Here is a 27,773-nt window from a genome sequence, read left to right on the forward strand (position 1 = left end):
ATAAATACCAATTTAAAAAAACAAAACCGGCGGGAACCACAAAGCAAGATAACAACCAACCGGGCTTGGGTTTCAGAGTGTCCTTTAGCCAGAACCCGTTGGTTGTCGACCCCAATTCCTAGGACTCCCTGCTGCGGTGGAGGTTTCCAAAATACGATGCGTCCCACCGATGGATCCGCTCCCTTGGGTGAGCATGGGAGAGTTGGGTGCTTGCCAGGCTCTTCCCAGCGCGGGTGGTTTGTCAGTGAAGCCCCACTAGAAGGGAAAATCTCGAGACGTCCCGCCTGGGGACCTCATTAATCACCCCCAAGCCTGTTTTCTATGGGATCCTTAACCCTCGGAGCGAAAAACAAGATTAATGGGGTGTTGAGAGTGGCATCTCATGCCCATGAACCCCGAGCCCTTGTCAATGGCAGGACGGTGATGAACAGGGGGAAGCCTCTGAAGTAGGTTGTTCGTTGGGGGCTGGGGGCCAAAGGGAGATATTCGTTAGGTGGCCTAGTGGATAGAGCACGGGCCTGGGAGTCAGAAGGACCCGGGTTCTTTACCCGGCTCCGCCTCTTATCTGTTGTGGCAATTAACTTCACTTCTGCGGGCCTCTCTTCCCTCATCTGAGAAATGAGGATTCAATACCTGTCCTCCTTCCTACTTAGACTTTGAGCCCCATGTGGGACCTGATTATCATGCATCTATCTCAGCGCTTAGTACAGTGCTTGACGATAGAAAGAGCTTAACGCCACTAAGATCATTATTACTATTATCATCAGGATAACAGGATGGTAACACTAACACCCAGGGAACGGCCCGAGCAACCAGTAGCGAGAAACAAGCTAGAAGTCGGCGTTTACAAATTACTGAAGATCACACGGTTCGAGAGACAGCATCGCCACAAGCTATCGTTGGACGTCGGCAGTCCCCGCCAGGCCCAGGGTCATCCGAACCAGTCCGCTGAACCTCCACACTATTCATCAGAGTGGAAGCTCTCTGTGGGCAGGGAACCCAGCTCTTGTCACACAGAGAAGCAGTGTGGTTTAGTGGAAAGAGCAGGATTGGGAATCAGAGGTCGTCTCCGATCCCAGGTCTGCCACTTCTCGGCTGTGTGACTTTGGGCAAGTCACTTAACTTCTCTGTGCCTCAGTTCCCCTATCTGTAAAGTGGGGATTAAGACTGTGAGCCCCACCTGGGACAACCCGATATCCTTGTATTTCCCCCAGCGCTTAGAACAATAAGCGTCTAACAAACACCATCATCATCATCATTATTATTATTATTAAACGGCAGAGCCGGGATTAGAACCTGTGCCCTTCTGACACAGGCCCGGTCTCTATCCACTACGCCACGTTTGCTTCTCTGACAACCAAATACCACTATTTTTCCGACCGGGATGATCACTAAGACGTTCTCCTCTCTTCGAATGGCGCAAGGGCAAAACTGAGACTTCCACCATCACTCGCCTACCGCGGGCGGCTGGCTTTAAATACCGCTACGGAATGAGCCCCGCCGTCAAGGACGAGGAGTGACTTATCCTCCGAATAGCCCAGGGCCACGGGGTAAGAGAGCCCCTGGGTGACGAGGGGCCTCACGACCAGGGCGGCCCCCGGCCTCCCCAGGCTCACGACGGCCCCGTGGAGGGCGTCGGCGATGACGACGTCGCCTTCTGGGTCGAAGGTCACGGCGGTGGCGTCCATCTCGGCGGGGAAGAGGAGGCTCAGGCCGAAGGGATCCACCTGGCCGAGGAGCCTCATGGCGGCCGAGAAGACCTTGACGCGGAGGCCCGGCCCGCCGTGCTCCAGCACGGCCACGGCCCCGTCCCGGGGGCACACGGCCACCCCGCGGGGCCCGAGCAGGCCGGCCCGGAGCCTCCGGACCTCCCGGACCATCCCCGCGGCCACGTCGGCCTCGAGACGGAAGAGGGCCCCGGCCTCGAGGTCGGTCACCAGGACGGCGCCGCCCGGGGTCACGGCCGCGCCCCAGGGCAGGCGGAAAGGGGCGCGGACCACCAGGCCGGGCCGGCCGGCCGGGTCGAAGCCTTTGACGGCGCGGGCGCCCGCGTCCGTGACGACGACGCAGCCGTCCGGGGTGACCGCCACATCCAGGGGGTACCGGACGTCCCCGCCGGCCTCCCCTCTCTTCCCGAACTGGCGCACGCAGCCCCCCTGCGCGTCGAAGACCCTGACCCGCCTCCGGCCGTCGTGCGCGACGACCACCCGGCCGTCCCCGGGGCCCAGGGCCATCCCGGTGGGGTTCAGCAGGGTCCCCCAGCCCCCGAAGGTGCGGTGGAGGACGAAGGGGCCCGGGGCGCGGGGCCGGGCCCGGAGGGTGACCGCCGCCTCGGCCGGGGGAGCCGCGGGGCGGGCGGACCGGGGTTCCAGGATCTCCAGGAGCTGCAGCAGCGGCAGGCAGTCGCCGGTCTCCGAGCTCTTGCACGGCCTCCGGCAGAAGGGGCAGAGGAAGGTGAGGGTCTCGGGGTGGGCCAGGGCGACCACGCACTCCAGGCAGACGACGTGGCCGCAGGGGAGGTTTCTGGGCCTGCGCTCCTTGCGGGCCCCGTGCTTCTCGAAGCACACTTGGCATTCCAGCAGGCGGACCTGGATCTCCCCGAGCGGGCCGGGCGCCGGCCGGACGTCGTCGGAAGGCTCGGCGGCCATGGCCGCGGGGTCCGGAGGGCCGCGGCCTGCGCCGGGCCGGTCCCCGAGCGGTGCTCGGGCGCCGGCCGCCGGGCCGGCCAGTGGAGGGGCCCGGCCGATGTCGGGGGGCCGGGCCGGCGCTGGCATCTGCTGCCCTCTTCTGGGCGCCGGCCACCCGCGAAACCCATCCGGCCTTCCTTCCGTTCAGCCCTCCGCTCACCCTGTCGTACTTACCGAGCGCTCAGCGTGCGCGAAGACGCTAAAGCCGGGAAAAGGCCAGGGAGGAGGTGGACGAGGCAGCCCGGCGGCTAGACGCACGGAGACCAGAACGACGGTGGCGGAGGAACCGTTAGAAAGGTGGCGGATTACGCCGGAGGACGGGACGTGCCGGAGAGAGTACATCCGCGGAGTGGCCGTGAGTCGGAAATGACTCGACGGCACTTGATAGTGATGATATTAATAATAATGTTGGTATTTGGTAAGCGCTTACTATGTGCCGAGCACTGTTCTAAGCGCTGGGGCAGACATCGGGGAATCGGGTTGTCCCACGTGGGGCTCACAGTCTTCATCCCCATTTTACAGACGAGGGAACTGAGGCACAGAGAAGTTAAGTGACTTGCCCACAGTCACGCAGCCGACACGTGGCAGAGCCGGGATTCGAACTCATGAGCCCTGACTCGAAAGCCCGTGCTCTTTCCACTGAGCCACGCTGCTTCTCAACTTCTATTTGCTTCTTCTATTGCGCGCAGAGCACCGTCCCGAGCACTTGGGAGACTACGACATTACCATAAACAGCCACATTCCCGGACCACGACGAGCTCACGTCCATCCGGCCGTCATTTTTTTTTTTTTTTTTTAATAACTGTGGTGTCGGTTAAGCCCTCACTGCGTGCCAGACTCTGTACTGAGCACTGGGAGGTTGGGGGAGGAATTCGAGCAAATCAGATTGGATACCGTCCCCGTCCCACGTGGGGCTCATGGTCTTAATCCCCATTCTACGGCTGAGGTAACTGAGGCCCAGAGAAATGAAGCGATCTGCCCTAGTCACACAACCGACAAGTGGAGGAGTCGGCATTAGAACCCATGACCTTCTGACTCCCGGGCCAGTGCTCCATCCGCTAGGTCACGATGATAGTATTTCTTCAGCACTTACTGTGCGCCGGGCACTGTACTGAGCACCGGGGTAGATACAAGTTCAGGATGTTGAACAAAATCCAACATGGGGCTCACAGTCCTAATCCTCATTTTATAGATGAGGTAAGTGAAGCACAGAGAAGTGACTCACCCAAGGTCACACAGCAGGCAAGTGGCGGAGTCCGGATTAGAACCCAGGTCTTCCTGTCTCCCAGGCCCGTGCTTTACCCACTAGTTCACGCTCACTTGCCCAAGGTCTCACAGCGGGCAAGTGGCAGAGCCAGCATCAGAACCCAGGTCCTTCTGACTCCTAGGCCACGGCGCTTCTCGATACTTATTGAGCGCTTACCGTGCGCAGAACACCGTTGTCAGAGTTTGGGGGAGTACGCTACAATAGAGATGGGAGACACTTTTCCCATTCAGAAGGAGCTCACAGTCTAGAGCACCTAAGAAATGCACAGACTCTGGGCTGAAGGGGCTTTTCGGGATCCCTGTCCTGGAGAACAGCCATCTCACTTTTCTTGCAAGCGGGCCGGGCTCCCGATAGAGACAGGTTCCCGGCTTGGAAGGACCCTGGTTTTTTCCCAGCAGTGGAACAGCACAAAAATGCCACGAGGCCAAAATACGGCCGTAAGACCACAGGAGGTGGTTTACTCCAATCCACTCCCATCAGGTAGGACCGCATTTCCCCCATTCCACAGATGGAAAGGAAGGGAGAGGGGATTTTCAATATTTTAGAATGTAATTGCATGTTTCTTAGACCGCTAAGGAGACTGTGAGAGATCCCCAAACTGGCTGAGAATAACAGACCCTGTGTTAGCTTGACCATCCTTTTGCCTCTGTCAGGGACAGAATGCCGGGCTGGAAGTCCCAGAGTAAACCGAGTCACCGCTCACAGATTGAGAAGCAGCGTGGCTCAGTGGAAAGAGCCCGGGCTTGGGAGTCAGAGGTCATGCGTTCGAATCCCGGCTCTGCCACTTGTCAGCTGTGTGACTGTGGGCGAGTCACTTAACTTCCCTGTGCCTCAGTTACCTCATCTGTAAAGTGGGGATTAACTGTGAGCCTCAGGTGGGACAACCTGATTACCCTGTGTCTACCCCAACGCTTAGAACAGTGCTCGGCACATAGTAAGCGCTTAACAAATACCAAAATTATTATTATTATTATTATTATTATTAAATTGGCATGCCCGCCTGCTACTGACGTGCCCCATGAGGCAAGGCTGAAGGGAACTGGTCACCAGGGGAAGCATGGGGGTCCGTTTTGGGCACAGGGGTTGGAGAAAGCGGAAAACGAGCCCAGACTCCCGGCTGCCTTCCGGAACCAGCACGCTGCTTCCGCTGTAATCACTAAGGCTGTATGCCCAGCTTCTGGACTCTGCTCTTTATAGTCCCTTTATGATCTGGTTGCCAGTCTGGGGCACTAACTGGCACTGATAATAAGTATGGCATTTGTTAAATACTTACTATGTGCCAAGCTCTGTTTTAAGTAGTAGGGTAGATGCAAGTCAGTCAGGTCAGATACAGTCCCTGTCCCACATGGGGCTCACAGTCTAAGTAGGAGGGATAAAAGGTATTTAATCCCCTTTTTACAGGTGAAGAAGCAAGTACAGAGAAGCTGACTTGCCCACGGTCACACTGCAGGCAGAGGGCAAAGTCGGCATTTGAACCCAGGTCCTCTGGGCTGCTTCTCCTCTGGGTTTATAATCCTTCCCCACCGGCACTGCTATCTTTTCAATCGATCCTATTTGTTAAGCACTTACTGTGTGCAGAGCACCGTACCAAGAGCTTGGTAGAATACAATATAACAGAACTGGCAGAAACGTTCCCTGGCCGCGACGAGTTGACGGTCTACAGGTGGTTTCCCCAAAATAACACGTCTCTTAAAGCTTAAATATGTTCTAAGTAATCAATCCATGGTACTAATTGTTACTGTGTGCAGAGCATTGTACTAAACACCTGGGAGAGCTGGTAGACGCATTCCCTGCCCTCCAGAAGCTTACGTTGATTTTAAGCTTCTCACATCTGCCTGAATTAATGCCAAATCTTCCGAAGTACGGTTTGGGGAACATTGCTAAAGATTGCACACAAAGCATTAAGGTTATTTAGCTCTATCTCACTAATACAATTCCCGATTAAAGTATTTTATCTTATTTCAATGTTAAACACATGGAGGAGTTACCAAAAAGAAAAGTCACTTTCTTCTTCTAACCTTCTAGACATAACTCTATTGTACTCCGTACAATACAGTTCAGTGCCCATTTATACGGTCTTGTCTCGTCTTACGCTGTCGGGTCGTCTCCGACCCGTAGCGATTCCATGGACGTATCTCTCTCAGAACGCCCCACCTCCATCTGCAATCGTTCTGGTAGTGGATCCATAGTTTTCTCGGTAAGAATATGGAAGTGGTCACCATTGCCTTCTTCCAGACAGTAAACTTTGAGTCTCTGTCCTCGAATCTCTCCCGTGCCACTGCTGCCCAGCACAGATGGCCTTCCGCTCGCTAGCCACTGCCCAAGCTAGGAATGGAAGGGTGGGCCTCTGCTTGACTCTCCCTCCCGTAGCGAAGACCGGCAGAGTACTGGAAACTCCCCAGGTGCCATCCTGAGAGGGGCCGATATACAACAGGTGCTCATTAAATACTATTGATAGGTAATTTATTTTGGAAGATTATCATTTTTAAAGTACTCACATTTTCCATTAACATGACCCAGATTTGTCAATCAAAAAAAAATCCAGCTAAGTATTTTGGTGATGCCTTGGTTTTGTGCAGACACCATTCTCGTTGATTTATTTCACTGTAAATAGATACAAAGTCTCGATTAAATAATCGATTCCCCATTTTCGGTGTCGGTCTTCTAAAGCATCGACCTTCTCAAGACGCTGAATGTTACATGCTGTGCCTGGAAATGAGAGAGGCAAGTTAAATTGGGAAAAATGACCAAGAATGATGCTTTGAAACGCTGGCAGGTCATAATGCCTGGCGAAAAATCCCCCATTAAAATGACATATATGAAGACATATTTGAAATGCTTCAGACTTATGTCTCAAAGTCACATGCATGGGAGATGCAGAACGTCTTTCAGTTAAATAAAGGACTCACAGAGAGTTCCAAGTTCCAATTGCCACTGTTTTCCTCTCTTGAGAACTTCAGCCAGCTCAAGGGAGACAGGCATCCAAAACGATCCTAGGCCAGACCATTGGATTTGGGCAAAATTGAGAACCTTTCAACTATAGGCAAAACTGAGCTTGACAGTCAGGTATACAAATGAAAGTGAGACTCAAAATCGCCCGTGAAATTGGCGATACTCAAAAATTTGATTAAACATGAATGTGTAATGGATGGAAATGGGTGGAGTTAAAGTGAAAGATTCAAGAGCAATTTTGAAACTACCGGGGTTAGTTAGCGCTGGACAGACTGGCGAAATGTGTCTCCAAATGAAAAACTGCCACTTTTTCCAAAGATAAAAAAATCCTCAGAGACAAACTTTCTTTTCAGAATGACAAATAAAAGACTTTCGAGAGAAGGTTTTCAGAACAGTGAAGCTGCCCCTTATTTTCTCAAAATGACAGTGAGTTACGGCCACCCCTCGGAGTGAATTAACTTTTCAGCATTGCTTCATACGTATGTCGAGGAGGAATTAGTGCCCTGTTTCTTCTCTAGGTTGAGTCCTGTTTCCAATCTGTTGACGCGTGGGGCTTGAAGTTCCCGAAGGCTGATAAACTGCTTTAAGTTGGGCCAGTTGGACCGTCAGAGCATTCTGGGACTTGTAGTATTGTAAAGTAGGCTTGGAAAGTACAATTCAGCAGCAAAGAGAGGACAATTCCTGACCAACAATGGGCTCAAAGTCTAGTAGGATATAACACGTGTGATAAAGATTTGAATTTTTCCGAGGGAAAAAAAATGTTTTCTCCCTTCCCTTCCTTCTCCCTCCACTAGGCCCATTTTCAAAGTCCTTCTGATCTCCTCTACGAAGCCTTCCCAATTAATTTAATCTTCCCTACCAATTCTGTACCTTAATCCACCCTTCCATCTATCTACCCACCACTTGCATACCCTTCTACTTAAGCGCTAACTCCAAAACCTATCCACTGCTCCATCTTCCGTTTGGACTGTGAGCCCGTCACTGGGCAGGGATTGTCTCTGGAACTGTTGCCGAATTGTACATTCCAAGCGCTTGGTACAGCGCTCCGCACATAGTAAGCGCTCAATAAATACTATTGAATGAATCTTCCTCCTATCCGTAAATCATTTCAGCGTCGGGTTTTCCTGCTAGACTGTAAAATCCATGAAGCTAGAGATCGTGTCTACTAACTCTGTTGTATTTTCACAAGTGCTCAGCTCAGTGTTAGGTACTTAAAAAAAGACTCCTGACTGACTGGAGAAATCTAACATTTCTCTGAACACTTCAACTTCCACTTCTCACTACACTTAGTGCAGTGTTTTACCTTTGATATTTTATTTTTCCACTAGGGTAAACTGTTTCTCTTTGCCTGGAAGGGGCCCTAAGACTTATGAGAAGCGGCGTGTCCTAGTGGAGCCCGGGCCTGGGCGTCAGAGGACATGGGTTCCCGGCTCCATCACGTGTCTGCTGTGTGACCCTGGGCGAGTGACTTTACTTCTCTGGGCCTCAGTTCCCTCAACTGTAAAATAGGACTAAGACTGTGAGCTCTATGTAGAACAAAAATTCTGTCCAGCCTGATTATATTGTATCTACCCCAGCTCTTTAAACGGTGCCTGGTACATAGTAAGTGCTTAACAAATACCAGGATAATTATTATTATTATTATTATTATTATTAGGAGGTCATCCTGTCCAACCCCCTGTTTCCAGGCAAATCTGTACCTTCAGGTGGCCTAATCGCTTTTCCAAGGTCTCCAGGGTCCGCAGATTCCACCTCGCTTCAGTCTGTATCAGCATCTAATTCCCTGGGCCACCACGACATTATCCCTTTGGCCTACCCAGATGCTTTTTGTGAAGAAATATAAGCTCAACTTCTCCCCCAAATGCTTTCTTGCAGAAATATATGCCCGACTCTTCAAAGGCCAGGAACTCACCAAACAAACTCTGCACTTCGCTGTCAGGAACGTAAAATGGGGGACCTAAAACAGAGAGGTAAAAGAAAAATGCCATGAGGAGAGGGGAAAGTGAACCTTCTGATTCTCAGATTAGTTGAGACAAACAGATTGAGGGTGTAGTCTGGTAACCCAAGGCAAACGGCCATTTCACATTCCACTTGGTGGGGGCGGGTTTTTGAAGAGTGACACCATTTCCCCCTCCAATAGGTCATTCATTCACTTTTTCATGACTATTTATTAACTGCTTGTGTGTACAGTCTACTGGGTGCTGAGTGCAGAGCACTGTGCTGGGTGTCTGCTGCCCGAAGAGCACTGTCCCGGGTGTGTACCGGATGCACAGAGCTCTGGAAGGTGCCTACAGTCTTCTAAACTGTGGGAAGGGAATGTGTCTATTTATTGTTATATTATACTTTCTCAAGCGCTCAGTGCAGTGCTTTGCCAGCTCGCTGTGGGCAGGGATTGTCTCTCTTTATTGCCGAATTGTACTTTCCAAGCATTTAGTACAGTGCTCTGCACACAGTAATAAATAGGATTGAATGAATAAATGAAAGTGCTCAATAAATACAATTGAATGAATGAATAAATACTAAAGGCAGAGGGCTGTGCCGGTGCCTAGTAAGTGTTCGGAGCAGGTCGTTTAGACTGTGAGCCCGTTACTGGGCAGGGATTTTCTCTATCTGTTGCCAAATTGTACACTCCAAACGCTTAGTACAGTACTCTGCACATAGTTAGCGCTCAATAAATACTATTGAATGAATGAATGAAAGGTCTGGGTACCAACTGAGTGCAGAACCTAATTTGCTTGTGTCCACCCCGACGCTTAGTACAGGGCCTGCCACATAGTAAGCGCTTAACAAATACTATTATTACTATTTTTATTTACGGTTCCGCTCCCTCAGTGGTCCCTCCCCAACACCCGGGCCCGTGAGGGGCGTCCTCGGATCCCTCACCACCGCGGGCTGGGCCAGGGAGGGGGCAGCTGACGGAGCAGAACTAGAGCTGGAGGTTCTGTTCCACGTGAACGCCTCCCCGCCCCCCGCGCCCGCTTTCTCCGGACCCCCAAACACCTGTCCCGTGGCGGCGGTGGAAGGAGGCAGGCCGATCTCTGAGGGGGCTTTTTTAACCCAGGAGGTCCGGAATCGGGGAACCCTTTATATCAGTGTCCACGGTGCCCGACCCCGCAAAACCAGGTCTGATCGGAGAAGGAGCACGGTTTAGTGGCTAGGGCCTCGGAGTCAGGGGGACCTGGGCTCTAATCCCGGCTCCGCCACATGTCTTCCGTGGGCAAGTCACTTCTCTGGGTCTCGGTTCCCCCATCTGTCGAATGGGGATGAAGACTGTGAGCCCCACATGGGATGGGGACTGCGTCCACCTTGGGAAGCAGCGTGGCTCAGTGGAAAGAGCCCGGACTTCAGAGTCAGGGTCATGGGTTCGACTCCTACCTCTGCCACTTGTCAGCTGTGTGACTGTGGGCAAGTCACAACTTCTCCGTGCCTCAATGACCTCATCTGTAAAATGAGGCTTAACTGTGAGCCTCACGTGGGACAACCTGATTACCCTGTATCTACGCCGGCCCTTAGAACAGTGCTCTGCACATAGTGAGCGCTTAACAAATACCAACGTTATTATCCCGGCTCTGCCACATGTCTTCTGTGGGCAAGTCACTTCACTTCTCTGGGCCTCAGTTCCCCCATCTGTCAAATGGGGATGAAGACTGTGAGCCCCACGTGGGATGGGGACTGTGTCCAACTCCATGAACTTGTATCACTCCCAGTGCTTAGAACAGCGGTTGGCACACAGTGAGCGCTTAACAAGTACCATCATTATAATTATCATCATTTCACTCCCTGAGCCCAGGCCAATTAATTACGCACAAGACACAGCATTCCAGAGCCGTGAGCGGGAAGGAGACCACACCCCACGGCTGGGAATAGAAGCCGAGGCTGCAGGCCTTCCCGCCCGGCCCCAGGTGAGCACGCAGGCCGTGTTACCGGAGACCACAGGCGGGGAGGGTGGGTAAGGACCCCCCCACCCCACTCCATCCTCGTCCCCATCTTAAGGGAAATCAAGTAATAATAATAATGTTGGTATTTGTTAAGCGCTTACTATGTGCACAGCACTGTTCTAAGCGCTGGGGTAGACACAGGGGAATCAGGTTGTCCCACGTGGGGCTCACAGTCTTCATCCTCATTTTACAGATGAGGTGACTGAGGCACAGAGAAGGTAAGTGACTTGCCCACAGTCACACAGCTGACAGGTGGCAGAGCTGGGATTCGAACTCATGAGCTCTGACTCCAAAGCCCAGGCTCTTTCCACTGAGCCACGCTGCTTCTGGCTGATTGCAAGCGATGAATGAAGGAGGAAACCCACTTTCCACATTTATAATTCACTCTGCAGAAGAAAGCGCTTTACCACATCTAAATCCCACGCTGGTATTCTTCCCCAGCGGTTAGTACAGTGCTCTGCATGCAGGAAGTACTTAATAAATGCTATTACTACTTCACCTCCATGCCGAGTTGGATCGTAGGTAAGAGTCGACAGGAGGTAGCGACTGCCTGCGTCCATGAGCGGCAACATTAAATTGGCATAGCTGGAAAGATAACAAAGAGTACAGGTTATACCCCCGAGTCTATGTGAAGCAACCTATGCAGAGAAGCAGTGTGGCCTCCTGGAAAGAGCCTGGGCCTGGAAATCAGAGGACCTGGGTTCTAATCGCGCTCCACGAACTGTCTAATCTGTGAGGGCTTCTGCGGCCTTCTAGAGTTTGTTTTTCTTTTTTTAATAGTATTTGCTGAGTGTTTACTATGTGCCAGGCACTATATTAACCGCTGTGATAGACAGAAGATGGTCAGGTTGGACACGGTCCCACTCCCTTGTGGGCAGGGAATGGGTCTGTTTATTCTTATATCGTACTCTACCAAGCGTTCAGTACAGCAAGCCCGTCAAACGGCAGGGACTGTCTCGATCTGTTGCCGACTTGTTCATCCCAAGCGCTTAGTACAGTGCTCTGCACATAGTAAGCGCTCAATAAATACTATTGAATGAATTGAATGAATACAGTGCTCTGCACCCAGGAAACCCTCAGTAATTATGATTGACTGACTGACTGACTCCCACATGGAGCTCACAGTCTAAGTCCTCATTTTACAGATGAGGTAACTGAGGCCCAGAGAGGTGAAGTGACTTGCTCAAGGTCACACAGCAGATAAGGTGGCAGAGCTGGAATTAGAACCCACATCCTTCTGACTCCCAGGCCCAGGCTTGATAATAATAATAATTATGGTGTTTGTTAAGTGTTTACTCTGTGCCAAGCACTGTTCTAAGTGCCGGGGTAAATACAAGCTAAATCAGGTTGGACACAGTCCCTGTTCCAAATGGGGCTCACATTCTTAATCCCCATTTTACAGATGAGGTCACTGAGGCCCAGAGAAGTGAAACGACTTGTCCAAGGGCAGAGAGCAGACGAGTGGCGGAGCCGGCAGTCGAACCCACATCTTTCTCTCAGCCCCGGGCTCTATCCACTAGACCACACTGCATCTCGTTCTCCTGTAGGTCCTTTACTTGGTTCCAGGCCCCTTCGGGCCTGCCCGGGGAGGCGTTTTCCCACAAGAAGAGACGGGTAGAAACATGGCACGCGATGTTCCCGAGAAAAGGTGGCTCTGGCGGCTAAAACAGGGCCCCCCCTAGAAGGGAAGACAGGGTGGGTCTCTCAGAGGGAGCTCCCCGCCTTGAGCCCAGGGGAGCCTGCAGTTACGGTGATGGATTGTGAGTCACGCAAGAAAACACATCCGGGCATGTCTCGCCACTGCCCCGGCACGGAGGCACCCCGGCTGGTTGACTCAGAGGGGTGTCTGAGCTCTCCTTCCCTGGTCTTTGGCTCAGGAAAAGGCCTCTGGAAGGAAAACCCCTTGGAGGCGGGAAGGGGAGCATCTGGTAGAGTAAGGGTCCGCTCCCCGGCAGAGCCATCTCGGGGTTCAACAGGCTGTGGGGTTAAATCTTTTATCCTCCAATGTCTCAGCCACTCAGAGACCGAGGCAGCGGCAGATTGAAGAGGGAAGAGTTGTGATCTGTGCTCTTCCCAAACGGTGGTTCGGCCTGAGGGGAGGAGATCTCTGTCGCTTGTCTTGGGTTCCGGCCCCCGTTTTGGCCTCTGCGGGCCTGTGGCTACCGAGCCCGATCCCCGGCGAACCTCCCGACTCACCCTTCCTCGCCGGGAGCGTGGGAAATAGGCCGAGCGAGGTTCAGGGTGGGCGAAGCGGAGCGAGGATGAGGACATAGGATGGACACGCCACAGGCAGGACAGGAAATCCCAGGAGAGAAGGCACAGGAGCACAGTGAGAAAGTCGGGGGAAAGGGGAAAGAAGAAACACCTGAGGGATTCGAGGAATGCCGGGAGCCACGATGGAGAGAACCAGTGGCCTAGTGGACAGAGCACAGACCTGGGAGTCAGAAGAACCGAGGTTCTCGTCCCAGCTCCGCCACTAGCCTGCTATGTTACTTCTCCGTGCCTCAGTTTCCTCATCTGTAAAATGGGGATTAAGACTGTGAACCCCACGTGGGACAGCTTGTCTCTAACCTAGCGCTTAGTATAGTGCCCGGCACATCCTAAGCACTTAAATACCATTTTAAAAAAACAAACTACATTTTCCATGAGGCTGTGGGAGTGTCTACAGTTCTGTGAATTAACCCATTTTTGGCCAAGCTCACAAATACTTCTTTTAGTAATCATACAATGGAAAGTGCAACTGTTTTCAGTGATTCTACGTTCACATAAGCTCACGTATGGACACTATCTGAATATGGGAGTGAACGCATCTGAGTCAGTAACCATCGCAGATTTGCCCTCTTCCTGGTAAGGATGATTCAAACAATTTCACAAGTATCAGAAACCACAGGCCAGAGCTTGGGGATGCAAAACTAAGTGTAGAAAGTAATAGAAGTGCAGTAAAAACATCCACAAATTTGGGGAAAAAAACCCTCCAAAATGTCAAATTGCTCACCGTTCTCGATCACCCGGATTAATAGCAACTAACGCTCCTCTATCCCAAATGCCATCGAATTTACCAACGTTGGTTCTGCAAAGTGGAAAACAAAACATTTACGTTTAGAAAGAAAAATAATAGCACAAAGCTTCAACATGCAACAAGGCTCAGTGGAAAGGCACACGGGCCTGGGAGTCAGAGGACCAGGGTTCTAATCCCAGCTCTGCCACTTGCCTAATGGGAGACCCTGGGGAAGTCACTTAAGTTCTTTGTGCCTCAGTTTCCTCATCTGCAAAATGCTCTCCTTTTTATACTACGAGCCCCAGGTACCGGGGACGGTACGCGGCCTGCATATCTAGTATCAGTCACAGTGCTTAGGCCCAAACTGAAAATTTCACTTGGGTTGTAGAGGGAAGGTTGTAGGGTTTCAGTAGGCTCAGCATTGGCTCATGGGTTTAAAAGCGAGAAACCGCTTGGGCTAGAAAAACCACAGGCCGGGGAGTCAGGAGAACTGGGTTCTAATCCCAGCTCTGTCACCGGTCTGCCCTGTGACCTGAGGCAAGCTAATCAACTCCTCGGTGCTTCATCTGTAAAATGGGGAGAAAATACTTGTTCTTAGATTCTCTAGACGGCAAGCTCATTGCGGGCAGGGCCTGTGTCTATCGACTCTGTTAAACTGTACTCTCCCTAGTGCTTACTACAGTGCTCGGCACACAGTAAGCGCTCAATACATACAACTGACCGATTGATTGAGAGCCCTGTGAGGGACATGGACCAATCTGAGCACCCCAGGACGTGGCACATAATAAACGCTTAATAACTACCATCATTCATTCATTGGATCGTATTTATTGAGCGCTTACTGTGTGCCAAGCATTGTACTACTACTAATAATAATGATGGCATTTGTTAAGCGCTTACTACGTGACAAGCACTGCTCTAAGCGCTGGGATAGATACAAGGTTATCAGGTTGTCCCACTTGGGGCTCACAGTCTTGATCCACATTTTACAGATCCCAGCCCAGCGCTTAGAACAGTGCTTGTCACGTAGCATTTAACAAATACCATCATCATTATTATTATCACTAAGTGCTTGAGAGAGTACACTATACCAAGAAACGGACACATTCCCTGCCCGTCGCTACTATAATATGACTATAATACGATATGAATATCTGAGATGCTTCAGAGGTGTGATAAGACAGAAGCTTCCTAGTCTATAGAAAATGGTGGACGGCGGACTGTGAATCCTCACGCCCAGTGTGACGGTTTGCCTTCCGACCCGGTAACTTCATCAGCTCCGTCATTTACAAAGATGGTTGCCGGCCCAGGCCTCGTGGCAGGGCAGCTTCCCCATGCCCACAACAACCCGGATCAGCGCCGAGCCCAATTTTGGGATGTCTGGGAGAGAGGCTCACCCCAGGGCCATAGCGACGCTCGAGGAGCGGACGGCCTGCTCGTGGGAAAAGCTCTGGGGAGCCCAGCTGCCAGGTGAGGTCTGGAAAGGCAGAGTTGCCTAGTGGATAAAGCTCGGGCCTGGGCATCGGAAGGACCTGGCCTCTAATCCCGGCTCCGCCACTTTGCTCTGGGACCTTCACTTCCCTGGGCCGCAGTTTTATCCCATCTGGAAAATGAGGTTGTGATCCCCATGTGGGCCTTGGATTGTGTCCAACCTGATTGTATCTACCTCGGTGCCTGGCACTTAACAAATACCACAAAAAAGAAAAGACCTCCTGATCATAATTACCTGGGAAAGTCAAAAATGCTGCAGCAGAAGAGCGAGATGTTCAGTGATGTGCTCTGCAATGAAAATGTTTTCATCAAAACAGGGCTTCTCGGCGACGGTGGCAGAGAGAGGGGGAGCAGATACAGGGAGGAAAGGAACGGGGAGGGGAAGATCATGCTTGATTCCATTTTTTTTCTATTTTTGGAAAACCAGGGGGCCCAATTCTCTAGACTGTAAGTTCGTTGTGGGCAGGGGATGCGTCTGTTTATTGTTCTTTTGTACTCTCCCAAGCGCTTAGTACAGTGCTCTGCACACAGTAAGCGCTCAATAAATACAAGTGACCGATTGATTGACTCCCTGGGTAATTCTGAGGTAGTCACCAGTGAATCTGGGAATGGCAGAGGAGATTCTGCTGCCGCAACAAGTCTCACACCCAGCTCAGGGGGCTCTGTCTTCTGCCTTGGACAAGTCCCTTCCCTCTCCCCCCGCCTGTATCCCTTTCTTCAAAGTCACCTCCTCCAGGAGGCATTCCTGGATGAACTTCCCAACCTTCCCAGTCATTCCTCCCCCACCAGCCTCCTTAGTCTTATTACCAGGCTGATATTTATCTAATTACTCACTAGTGCTTTTATCCTTTATAACTACGCTCTCATTCTTTTACTCAGGGTATGTTTGGCAATTGGTGTCTGCTTGTCTTCCCTATTAAAGTCTAAATTCCTTGACTATCTCTTCTCCTATTGTATGCTCTCAAGAACTTACTGTGTTGGCAAATTCTGTTGTACTCACTCAAGCACTTAGTACAGAGCTCTGCACCTCATTAGCGCTCAATAAATACCACTGATCGATTGACTGCTGCTCTGTAACACAGCAGGGGCTAAACAAATCCAAAGACAGGTCTACCAGGATCATTTCTCCCTGAGGAGTGTCCCCTTGGGGACCTAAACACAAACCTGAAAAACTTTGGCTCCAGGAATTTCTCCCACGGGTTTTTCTGTGTAAGAAAGGTTCTGGTCAGTGAAAAACTCCCGCAGGGCAAGCTCGCTGATTTCCACTCCAAATACGCTGTGTCCCATGTCAGCAAACCTGCACGCAACCACGAGAGGTAGACTTTGTCTTCATGAATTTTTTTTTTGTGGTTTAGATTGGATTTCTTACAAGCCCACCCGAGAGGTTTCATATCAGGCTCTGCTAGAGGTGGCAGGGAAAGTCAGAGCAGATCGGGAAGCAGCAAGGCCTAATGCAAAGAGGCCAGGAGACTTGGGTTCTAATCCCAGCTCTGCCAATTGCCTGCTGCGTGACCTTGCTCAAGTGGCCTAGTTTTCCTGTGCCTCAGTTTCCACATCTGCAACATGGGGATGAAATACCTGTTCTCCCTCCCTCTTAGACTCTCCCTCTAGAACTGAGAGTGTATCTGACTCGACTGGATTGCAGCTATCCCAATGCTTGGTACACAGTAAACACTTAATCAATATTCATGATTAATAATAATAACGAATGATTATTAGTAACAATAACAACAACTGGGAGTTTAGTGCTTTAAATGCATTTCTTTGGGATTGAAAAAACGCATGACAGTCTTCCATATTTCCAGACTAACCACAATTTCTTTTTGCCTTACCCCACCCCGGTGGTCACGAGTGACCAAAGCTGAAAAGAAAGAGCATTTTTTTTTCAATGAGGGCAATTACGTACTAAGACTTTTTATGTGTATTCCATTTAGATTATTCTTAACTTATTGCCTCCTCCACGACACTGCTCACAGTGGAACAAGACGGGCCACAGGGGTGAACTTTTATCTACCTTCTATTATACTGCAATCTCCCTACACTCAGTACAGTGCTCTCGGCACACAGAAAGAGCTCGATAAATACGACCGACTGATCGAAAACCTCGGATTTCTAAATCTCATCGGGCATCAACATTATTTTTCCCATTTTACAGGGCTAAGAGAATGGTACCAGGTGTAAAATGGTAACAGAGTTAGAGAACAGAATCCAGATTCCCTAACTCCAGCCCAAATCTTCATTCCCAAGAGGAGGGGAGTTTTTATAACTACCATAAAACTTCCTTATGAAGCTCTGGACAAGCATTTTCTGGCCGAGCATGCCCCGTGGCTCTCTTTGCATATCAAATTCCCCTTTTCGCTTTCCCGTTTTTTCAGTATCCTATGTAGCTTAAGGCTTAGTACAGTGCTCTGCACACAGTAAGTGCTCAATAAATACGACTGAATGAATTGAATGAATCTACTCCATGAAACATTTGTGCGTATGAAAGGCCCAAATTCTCTAATTCTCCTATCGAGAAAAACAAATTCATTAGTGTTTTACTGTTCTTACCACTTCATTTCGACCGCTTTTCCACAAAGAGGAAAAAATATCCTGAGCCCATTCTTATCGTTAAGGAGAGTATTCAAGTGTTTCTTTAATAATCTGAAAAAGAAAAGCAGATAAACAAATTAGGCTAATCTTCCTCAATACATTGTTCTTTAAATGCTAATTCTTTACTTGCACTGTTCTTTAAATGCTAATTTCTTAAAAGCCCTCCTGCCTGCAGACTACCACAGAGGGGGAACATGGGCACAGATTTCCCTGGAAATTATTCAATCATTCAATCGTATTTATTAAGCGCTTACTGTGTGCAGAGCACTGTACCAATGCCCTCTCCCCTCTGTTTTGTAGCCTTTTAAAACCTACTACTCTGACATTTCCTCCATTGTAAAAGTACTGCTTTTTTCAGCTCTTTTTTTCAGGGGAACAACTTAATTGGGGGGAATTCTCAAGAGGGAAAGGGAAAATTATAAACATTTCAGTTATAGTTAAAAATCTGAACACAGCCCGTAGATTGTAAGCTCGTCGTGGGCAGGGAACACGTCTACCAACTCTGTGGTAGTGTCCAAGATTTTAGTACAGTGCTCTACACACAGTAGGTGCACATGAAATACCGCTGATGGATCCAGTGAGAACTAGCAGCCAATTTGACCCTTCTTCTGCACAACTGGACTTTTCCAGAGTTTAGAACAGTGCTTGGCACATAGTAAGCCCTTAACAAATACCATCATTATTATTATTTAACGGACAACGAATCGACATTCTGGATTGTACGCAAGGATTAGCTTCCTGATTCTTGAATTACCCAAGGCAAGGGCCCAGAATGTTTTTTGGTGTGTTTTGTTTTACCGATGTCCTTCTTCTTGGTGAAATCCAATGCTGTGGTCCTCCCATTTCTTATGCCATTCATCTAGAGTCATCACCCTGTTTTTCTGGGCTCCGGTGTCGGGCGGATCTTGGAATTTGGGCCCAGCCATGGAAGGCTCGAAGCTCTCTGAACTTGTATCCTCCATTGAGGTCACCTCCTGGAAAGACATTTGCAGTGTGTTAATCAGTAAGCAGTTATAGCAATCCAGCCACCCTTAATAAGGAAAGGCCTACCTAGGCCCCTCTCTAAAAAAGGGAGATAAAGGCACCAGTTGCTTTCTTTGCCTTTATAAGCAAGAGAACCTCTGAATAAAATTATGCACGGCAGCTAAGGCTGCTCTTATCCACGAATCCTCCCTCCAATTCGCTGGAGTAAATAGGATAACTGAGAAGAACCGTGTGACCTAGTGGATGGAGGCCGGATTGAGGAGTCAGAGGTCGCGGATTCTAATCCCGCTCCGCCACTTGTCAGCTGGGTGACTTCGGGCCAGTCACTTTTACTTCCCTGTGCCTCAGTGGCCTCCTCTGTAAAATGGGGATGAAGACTGTGAGCCCCACGTGGGACAACCCGATGACCTCGTGTCAACCCCTGCGCTTAGAGCAGTGCTTGGCCCATAGCAAGCGCTTAACAGACACCAGTATTATTATTACTTATTTATCTTGATGCCTGTTTGTTTTGCTGTCTGTCTCCCCGCTTCTAGACTGTTATAGGGCAGGGGGTGTCTCTCTTTTTGCTGAATTGTACTTTCCAAGCGCTTAGGACAGTGCAGGGCACCCAGTCAACACTCAATAAATACGATGGAATGGATGGGTGGGGGATGCGCGCGCTCGCTTCCCCCTCCCCTGAAGCCGGGGGTTACTGCGCCTGCGCGGGGCGGCGGGTACGCGCTCGCTCGCTCCCTCCCTCGCCTCTCGGACGCTACTGCGGCTGCGCGGGGAGGTGGGTGCGCGCTCGCTCGCTCCCCCTCCCCTCCTCAAGCGGGGGTCCGGGCGCTACTGCGGCTGCGCGGGGCGGTGGGTGCGCGCTCGCTCGCTCCCCCTCCCCTCCTCAAGCGGGGTCCGGCCGCTACTGCGGCTGCGCGGGGAGGTGGGTGCGCGCTCGCTCGCTCCCCCTCCCCTCCTTAGCCGGGGCCGGGCGCGACTGCGGCTGCGCGGGGCGGCGGGGGCGCGCTCCCTCCCCCTCCCCCCCCGCCCGCCCGCCCCAAAGCGGGTGACGGGCAGCGCCCATCCGGAGCGAGCGGGGAGGGGGAAGGAGAGGGGGGCAGGGGGAGCCCCGATGGGGCGGGACGAGGGGCGGCCGCCGCCTCCTCCTCACCGGGCCGGATAGAAGGTGAGGGTCCCTGCCGCCGGTCCTGCCGGTCCTGCCGACGCTGCCGGGGGCGGGGCCGGCCCGGTTCCCTCCCTCCCTCCCCCTTCCCTCCCTCCCTCCCCCGGGGGCGGCAGGACCGGCCAGCGGGACAAAAGGCGGCCGTCCTGTGCCCCTGCCCCATGGCCCCCGCCGGTGCCCCCCATCCCCTCCCCACCCCCTCCCGAGGACCCCGCTCCGTTGGTTGGTGGGGACGGGGGGAGGTGACCGGGCTGGACGGGACTGGATCGGACAGGGCAGGACAGGACAAGATAGGGCCAGACAGGACAAGACAGGGCCGGACAAGACAGGGCTAGACCGGACAGGGCCGGACAGGACAAGACAGGGCCGAACAGGACAAGACAGGGCCGGACAGGACAAGACAGGACCGGACAGGACAAGACAGGGCCGCACAGGACAAGACAGGACTGGACAGGACAAGACAGGGCCGCACAGGACCGGACAGGACAAGACAGGGCCGGACAGGACAAGACAGGGCCGGACAGGACAAGACAGGGCCGCACAGGACCGGACAGGACAAGACAGGACCGGACAGGACAAGACAGGGCCGGACAGGACAAGATAGGGCCGGACAAGACAAGACAGGGCTAGACCGGACAGGGCCGGACAGGACAAGACAAGACAGGGCCAGACCGGACAGGACCGGACAGGACAAGACAGGGCCGGACAGGACAAGACAGGGCCGGACAGGACAAGACAGGGCCGGACAGGACAAGATAGGGCCGGACAGGACAAGATAGGACCGGACAGGACAAGACAGGGCCGCACAGGACAAGACAGGACTGGACAGGACAAGACAGGGCCGCACAGGACCGGACAGGACAAGACAGGGCCGGACAGGACAAGACAGGGCCGCACAGGACAAGACAGGGCCGCACAGGACAAGACAGGGCCGCACAGGACCGGACAGGACAAGACAGGACCGGACAGGACAAGACAGGGCCGGACAGGACAAGATAGGGCCGGACAAGACAAGACAGGGCTAGACCGGACAGGGCCGGACAGGACAAGACAAGACAGGGCCAGACCGGACAGGACCGGACAGGACAAGACAGGGCCGGACAGGACAAGACAGGGCCAGACAGGACAAGATAGGACCGGACAGGACAAGACAGGGCCAGACCGGACAGGACCGGACAGGACAAGACAGGGCCGGACAGGACAAGACAGGGCCAGACAGGACAAGATAGGACCGGACAGGACAAGACAGGGCTAGACCGGACAGGGCCCGACAGGACAAGACAGGGCCGGACAAGACAAGACAGGGCTGAACAGGACAGGGCTGAACAGGACAAGATAGGGCCAGACAGGGCCGGACCGGACAAGACAGGGCCGGACCGGACAAGACAGGGCCGGAGCAGACAAGACAGGGCCGGGCCAGACAGCTAGACCGGACAGGGTCAGACAGGACCTGTGGGGGGCGGGGAGGACAGACAGGACAGGACCCCACCAGGCGGGACAGGACAGGGCCGGACTGGATCGGACAGGGCCGGACTGGACAGGGCCGGACTGCACAGGACAAGACAAGACAGGGCTAGAGCGGACAGGGCCGGACTGGACCGGACAGGACGGGACAAGACAGGGCCACATCCGACAGGACAGGACTAGGCAGGACAGGGCCGGACTGGACAGGACAGGGCAAGACAGGGCTGGACAGGATAGGGCCGGACTGGACAGGACAAGACGGCCAGATCGGACAGGACGGGGCAAGACAGGACTAGACAGGACAGGGCCGAACTGGACAGGACAGGACAAGACAGGGTTAGACAGGACAGGGCCGGGCCAGGACAAGACAGGGCCGGACTGGACAGGACAAGACGGCCAGATCGGACAGAGCCAGACAGGACAGGACAAGACAGCTAGACAGGACAGGGCCGGAATGGACCAGACAGGACAGGGCCAGACAGGACAGGACAGGGCCGGACAGGACAGGACAAGACAGGGCCAGATCAGACAGGGCCGGACAGGACAGGACAAGACAGGGCCAGATCAGACAGGGGCGGACCGGACAAGATGGCTAGACAGGACAGGGCTGGACAGGACAAGACAGGACAGGGCCGGACAGAACAGGGCCAGACAGGACAGGACCGGGCCGGACAGGACAAGACAGGGCCAGATTAGACAGGGCCGGACAGGACCAGACAGGCCAGGGCTGGACAAGACCGGCGTGGGTCAGCGGGGAGGGGTTGGGATCGAGCCGGGCCCGGCCGGGGGGTCTGGAGGGCAGCGTTGGGGCGAGGCTGGAGCTGGGACGGGCTGGGGGGTCTGGGGAGCAGAATTGGGGTGGGGTTCTGGGGGGCAGCGTTGGCAGGGGGACGGGTCGGGGGTCTGCGGGGCTGCAGCTGGGAAGGGTCGGAGGCCTGGGGGGCAGGGCTGGGGCAGGGTTGGAATGGGGCTGGGTCTGGGGGGGCAGCGTGGGGGCGGGGGTCTGGAGACTGCGCAGGGTTAGAGCTGGGACGGGCCTGGGGGTCTGCAGGACAGGGTTGCAAAGGGGACGGGTCAGGGGTCTGGGGGGCAAGAATGGGGCAGGGGCAGTCCCGGGACCCGAGCTGTTGTTTCTCAATATAGTTGGGTGCTGTTTGCAGCTTCTTGACTCGTTGGGTGTTACCCAAACAGAGAGAGCTGGAGCCTGTTGAAATGATGTGGGCAGTGACGGGCACCCATTTTTTTCCTCCTGTGGCTCATAACTTGCATTTCTCTCCCCCACGTTGTCTATCCGCCTCTCTATCGATTTTCTTTTCCTACTCCCGGTCGGTCATCAGTCACATTTCTTGAGCATTTACCGTGTGCAGAGCCCTGTACGGTGTAGAGTTCAGTATGTCGGAGTTGGTGGACACCTTCCCTCGCCACAAGGAGCTCAATTCTAGAGGAAGTTTCTAGTTTTTCCATCTTGTGCCAGATGCAGGTGCTGCTCAAAAATCTGTGCCTCGACTTCTGGTGGTGACTGGGGATTGAGGTGATTCTCTTTGTCGTTTCTCTTTTTTAAATCAATAGCCGAAGGGTGTGGGGGGAAACTTAAAGTACGGCAGAAAGGCGGGCTTAGGGAAAGGTCATTTCAAATTGGTGAAAAGTTAGGAGAGTGTCAGAATTTGCCAGGTCAGATTCCCCTGGGCATCTCAAGAGAGTAAGACTGGCTGAGAAGTTCCCGAGGGACTGCTCAGTTTCTAGTCAAAATCACCTGCTTGTTTTCTTCAAAACAAAAAGAACCTCCCTCCCCCCACCGCGTTCAAGGGAACTACTTTAGTAATAATTTTTAAAAAATCCAGCACTCCATTAGTAAAGCGTAAGATTGAAAATTTAACAACTAGAGAATCAGAAGATGTTTTCCCAGGAAGACATTCATCTGGCCCCATTATGTGTGGCTGATATTTTCTGTTCCTGTTTTTCCTGTTTAAGCGAACCTTGAAATGTATTATTGTTTATGTTGTAACAGATAACATGCTACAGGGAGCTGAAATGGCTGCTGAAGGCTTAATTGAAATGTGCTGATACTTTCTTTGTAAGGGCTTGAATTTCCAGTGTTGCTTAAGCTCTGTGCTTCTAAAATAACCCCCTCTGTGTTACTGTCCTGTGCTAATTCTTGTTTGTTTGACATTTTTGCTGGTATGTGCAGATATAGTCAGTGATTTTTGGCCCGAGTCCAGCAGTTGGTAACACTGAAAATAAAAAGAGGATAATTTGTGTTTAGTCTCTATTTACATCCCGCTACGGTTTCATGTGGAATTAAGTCCTTCCTGAGTATCATAAGAATGACTAGGGTGTGGAGGTATTGAAATAAAAAGCGTGAAGGGGAGACATCTTCATTTTGCTGGCAGCCTTCATTCGATCAGTGATGATAAGAAAAATAATTATTAGAGAATTTAAGTGCTTACTATGTGTCAAGCGCCGAATTAAGCGCTAGGTAGATAGGAGATAATCAGGTCTCACATAAGGCTCAGAGACCAAGTAGGAGGAAGAACAGGTCTTGAATCCCCATGTTGCAGATGAGGGAACTGAGGCCCAGAGAAGTTAAGTGACTTGCCCAAGATCTCACAGCAGGTAAGTGGCAGAACTGGGATTAGAACCCAGGTCCTCGGAGTCTTAGGCTCGTGCTCTTTCCACGAGGCCTCACTGCATCAACCAGAAGTACTTACTGAGTGCCTACTTGTATAGACCACTGCATTAAACTGTTAGGAGAGAGAATCCCGGCCTTCGAGGGCTTTTTAATCTGGGAAACGTTAACAAAATCTCTCTAAAAATGGATAAATACAATCCACACCCGCGACATGAACCTATGACATTCTGCCAGAATGTCTGATCCTTGAGGGCAGTGATTAGGTTTAGTACCTCCTCTGTACTCTCCCAAATGCCTAGTACAGTGCTCAGCTCGCAGAGGGTGCTCAATAAATTCTGCTGATCGACCTTTCAGGGTATAATAAACATATCTAGAAACCAGGAATTTTTGAGCACAGACCATCCAAAAGAGTTTGTCTTGCTGGCAGGATAGAAAGAGTATTGGACTTTAAGGTTTCTACTAACCCGTGTGGACTAACAGCGGTCTGCCAGCCAGTCGGTAGTATTTACTGAGCACTTGCTGTGTGCGGAGCACTGTACTAAGCGTTTGGGGGAGTACAGTCTAACAGAGTTGGTGGACACGACCCTTGCCCACAGGGAACTTAGAGTATAGAGGGAGAGACGGACGTAAAAATAAATTACGGTTAGGGAGAACAGAGTATAAGGTTACGTACCTAAGTGCTGGGGTCTGGGGTGATTATCAAATTGCTTAAGTGGTGCCCAGCCAAGTGCATTGGTGACGCAGAGGGTAGGGAAAATGAGGGCTCAGGGAAGGCCGCTGATTTTAGGAGAGTTTCGACGGTGGGGAGAGTGGTGGACTGAAGGACGTGAAGCGGGAGGGCATTCAAGGCTCTGCTCTCTTATCGTTCAGTAGTATTTGGGGAGCACTTACCCGAACGGAGCTCTGTTCTAAGTGTCGGGAGAGTACAACGGGGATGACACACTTGATCCCTGCCTTCGAGGATCCTTCAGTGCAGTGGCTTGTAAGCTGTTCGGGGGGAGCTGTGGAAAAAAATGCCATCCTACCCAACCTTCATATCAGGGAGGGGGGCGAGGAGAGGCCGAAGCAATTAATAGATCTGTCCCAGTACAGTTCTAATGTCACCCAAAGGCTTCCCCGCTTTCGGAGAGCCCGGCAGCTGATGCGGTTTGCGTTAGCCTTTTACTGTGCAGTGCCCTCACCTTCATTTCTTTTTCCTTCCGACCTTTCTTCTCCCCTCCTTTCTGTCCTCCACCTTCTTTATTTTCCAGTTAGCATCTCTCTTTCTTGTGGTTGCCATTCAACCTTAAAAAAAAGCAGCAGCATGTGCAAAGACCCTGGGAAGTAGAGAATAAAGAAGTGTCATGTTCTCTGGCCACGAGGAGTTTACACCCCAAGGGGGGGGGGGAGAGAATCCTTAGAAAACATTTACACTTATACTTTCTTTTTGATCTGTAGCCCTTCTTTCCTCTCAAGAGTTCGAATGGGTCGAGTGTCGTGACTGAACAACACGGGACTGTCCTTTGTGTGTACGGTGGGTCCAGGCCTCTGCACGGGACCCTTTCCAATCACATATGCACCCCGTTCAGTGCTGTCCTCTTTGAAAATAAAAGACAACCATGTACAGTGCTCTGCACACAGTAAGCGCTTGATAAATAAGATTGAATGAATATATTTTTGTGCATGTGTGTGTATACGCATGCGCACATACGCACATACATATATACACTTAATATATTTATATTAAATATATATTTAATCATTTCGTTTAACTGTTTTTGCAGACTCTGGGATACAATGTCAACCCTTCGGGTCCGAACAAAGAAAAAACCAGCCCCTTTTGACCAGTCTCCTGACAATCTTCCATTGAGGAGTTCCGGAAGACAGGTAGAGTCACTTTTTGCAGGTGTTGTGTGACAGATCCTTCAGGCCAGTGAGTGTCCTGTCAGCGACTCGCCATTATGGTTCCCGGAACTCACTCTAATCCAGAGTCAGATTACAGTTTAGTTCAAAAAAGAAGTCTGGTTGTAATTCCTGGCATAATAAAATTCACAATGGAAATACTTTCTCCTTCTGAGTGACCTCTTACTCCAGACTATTTGTTTTGTTTTGCTGTCTGTCTCCCCGTTTAGACTGTGAGCCTGTTATTGGGCCAGGATGGTCTCTACCTGTTGCCGAATTATATATTCCAAGCGCTCAGAGTGCTCTGCACATAGTAAGCGCTCAATAAATACGATCGAATGAAGGAATGACTTAGGTTTCAAGTCAGGACCAGCAACACTTACTGCGTTTCTAAATTCACATCCCGTTTCAACATTACACCCATCGATTTCAACTTTGCAACTCTAGAGTCTTTTATGGTACTAACTCTCTCAGATGGGGGAGGGGGCAGGAGTAGGAAAATGGGGAAACGACTTGAAAAGTTGTGGTGTGGGAGGATTAGGAGAAGCGGGTAAATTTAAAGGGGGAGGGTGGGAAGAGTGGGAGAGACCAGGGGCGGGATTACCGGTCCACCAGACGGAGTCCTTAGTTAACGTGTCCATTTTACTTTCAATAAAGCAAAAGTTGACTACCTTACTGTGGAACCATTTGGACACGATACAAATACTTGAATGTGGCTCTATTATCTGTAATTGATTCAGTAGACAGTTTTGGGTGATTTTAGTACAAGTGGGGTATCGGACTTTGGTTTTAGGAACCAATCCTGCATTTTTACCTTTGTTCCACTGAGAAAATCAGTTCGGACTTAAAGTATTTTGATTGGAAGTGCCTTTTTTCAGAGGCCCACCGTGTCGCCAATCCAACGACGACCGGCAGCCTGAATCGTCCTACTTACTGTGCCCCAACTGCCCCGACCTGCTGGCCATGCTGCAGAGCCCCTTCATTTTTGTCTCTTCAGTCGTATCTATTGAGCACTAACTATGCACACAACTCTGTCCTAAGCATTTGGGAGAGAAGAGTACAACAGAATGAGCAGACACGTTCCCCATCCAATAATGAGCTTTCAGCCTAGAGGAGAAAACAGCCGTTAATATGAATAAGTAAGTCATTTATAGTCTGTATTTTAAAGATAGGTACCAAAGTGCTGTGGGGTTGGGGTCTGGAAGACCAGAGGTCAGAAACTGAAGCGCGTAGATCTTCGTGCTCAGCTCCCCCCCCCCACCCCCGGTCAAAAAAAACAGTTGGCACAGTCCTCTGCACATAGTAAGATCTCAACAAATACGATCGGATGATGAAAATCGCGTAGAACCTTCATCCCCCAATCCTGAGAGGTTTTCTTTCCCCGGGCTATTCCCCAGGTGAAGAAAAAAGCCACGGAAGCAGCGGATGACGAGGACGACGCCTCGGAGAAGAAGTACAGGAAGTGTGAGAAGGCGGGGTGCACCGCAACGTGTCCTGTCTGCTTCGCTAGTGCGGCCGAAAGGTTGGCGGGAAATCAATCGATCGTATTTATTGAGCGCTTGGGAGCGTACGGTACTTTGTCAAGAACCCGTGCCCTCCTTTAGGGGCCAGCTTTTCACCTTGAGTGTGGGGGCGGGGAGGGCGCAAGCATTTTAGAGGGGATTATTATTGTCATTATTATTGTATTCATTCGTGAGCCCAGGCTTCAAAGAGCAAGCAGGCCCGGCGGCC

General features: G+C 51.6%; 3 protein-coding genes across 10 annotated transcripts in view; 1 reads left to right on the forward strand and 2 right to left on the reverse strand.

Annotated features, from left to right (window-relative positions):
- Positions 1-1,334: 1,334 nt before the first annotated feature.
- NHLRC1 (NHL repeat containing E3 ubiquitin protein ligase 1) lies at positions 1,335-2,774 on the reverse strand. The gene has a single exon (XM_001508335.4). The coding sequence runs from the start codon at positions 2,772-2,774 to the stop codon at positions 1,455-1,457; it is 1,320 nt and encodes a 439-aa protein (XP_001508385.2). The 3' UTR covers positions 1,335-1,454.
- A 3,626-nt stretch (positions 2,775-6,400) lies between these two features.
- On the reverse strand, positions 6,401-20,132 carry TPMT (thiopurine S-methyltransferase). Of its 3 annotated transcripts, none has more exons than XM_029052965.1 (9): positions 20,057-20,132; positions 18,724-18,899; positions 17,884-17,976; positions 16,498-16,630; positions 15,569-15,621; positions 13,840-13,914; positions 11,344-11,429; positions 8,819-8,863; positions 6,401-6,558 (listed from the first exon to the last, which is right to left on the reverse strand). In XM_029052965.1, exons 2-9 carry the CDS (start codon positions 18,885-18,887, stop codon positions 6,551-6,553), a joined length of 657 nt encoding a protein of 218 aa, XP_028908798.1. In that variant the 5' UTR covers positions 18,888-18,899; positions 20,057-20,132; the 3' UTR covers positions 6,401-6,550. The 3 variants fall into 3 exon arrangements, with proteins under 3 accessions (XP_028908798.1, XP_028908797.1, XP_001508456.4); XM_029052964.1 differs by having other exon boundaries at positions 6,401-6,663; XM_001508406.5 differs by lacking the exon at positions 20,057-20,132 and adding an exon at positions 19,393-19,535 and having other exon boundaries at positions 6,401-6,663.
- Positions 19,996-27,773, forward strand: part of KDM1B (lysine demethylase 1B) — a 30,367-nt gene continuing 22,589 nt past the window's right edge. For 3 of the 6 annotated variants that reach the window (XM_029052955.2, XM_029052958.2, XM_029052959.2), the window contains exons 1-3: positions 19,996-20,071; positions 25,925-26,027; positions 27,440-27,564. In XM_029052955.2, coding sequence (XP_028908788.1) covers positions 25,938-26,027; positions 27,440-27,564 — 215 coding nt within the window. In that variant the 5' untranslated portion in view covers positions 19,996-20,071; positions 25,925-25,937. Of the gene's footprint in view, positions 20,072-22,770; positions 23,064-25,598; positions 25,675-25,698; positions 25,781-25,924; positions 26,028-27,439; positions 27,565-27,773 lie in introns of those variants that run through there. The other 3 variants (XM_029052956.2, XM_007666438.3, XM_029052957.2) reach the window with 3 other exon arrangements.

Source organism: Ornithorhynchus anatinus, chromosome X2, assembly GCF_004115215.2.
Source record: "Ornithorhynchus anatinus isolate Pmale09 chromosome X2, mOrnAna1.pri.v4, whole genome shotgun sequence".
Classification (NCBI taxonomy): domain Eukaryota; kingdom Metazoa; phylum Chordata; class Mammalia; order Monotremata; family Ornithorhynchidae; genus Ornithorhynchus; species Ornithorhynchus anatinus.

What these genes read in the sequence shown, in the direction of transcription:
- NHLRC1 (XM_001508335.4), bottom strand. Translation starts at nt 2,774, where the DNA reads ATGCCAGCGCCGGCCCGGCCCCCCGACATCGGCCGGGCCCCTCCACTG.
- TPMT (XM_029052964.1), bottom strand. Translation starts at nt 18,887, where the DNA reads ATGGAGGATACAAGTTCAGAGAGCTTCGAGCCTTCCATGGCTGGGCCC. An exon ending in CTGGAGCCAAAGTTTTTCAG is followed by an intron (nt 15,622 to 16,497) that starts GTTTGTGTTTAG and finishes TTTTCATTGCAG; the next exon opens with AGCACATCACTGAACATCTC. An exon ending in CGAAGTGCAGAGTTTGTTTG is followed by an intron (nt 6,664 to 8,818) that starts GTGAGTTCCTGG and finishes TCTCATTTCCAG; the next exon opens with GCACAGCATGTAACATTCAG.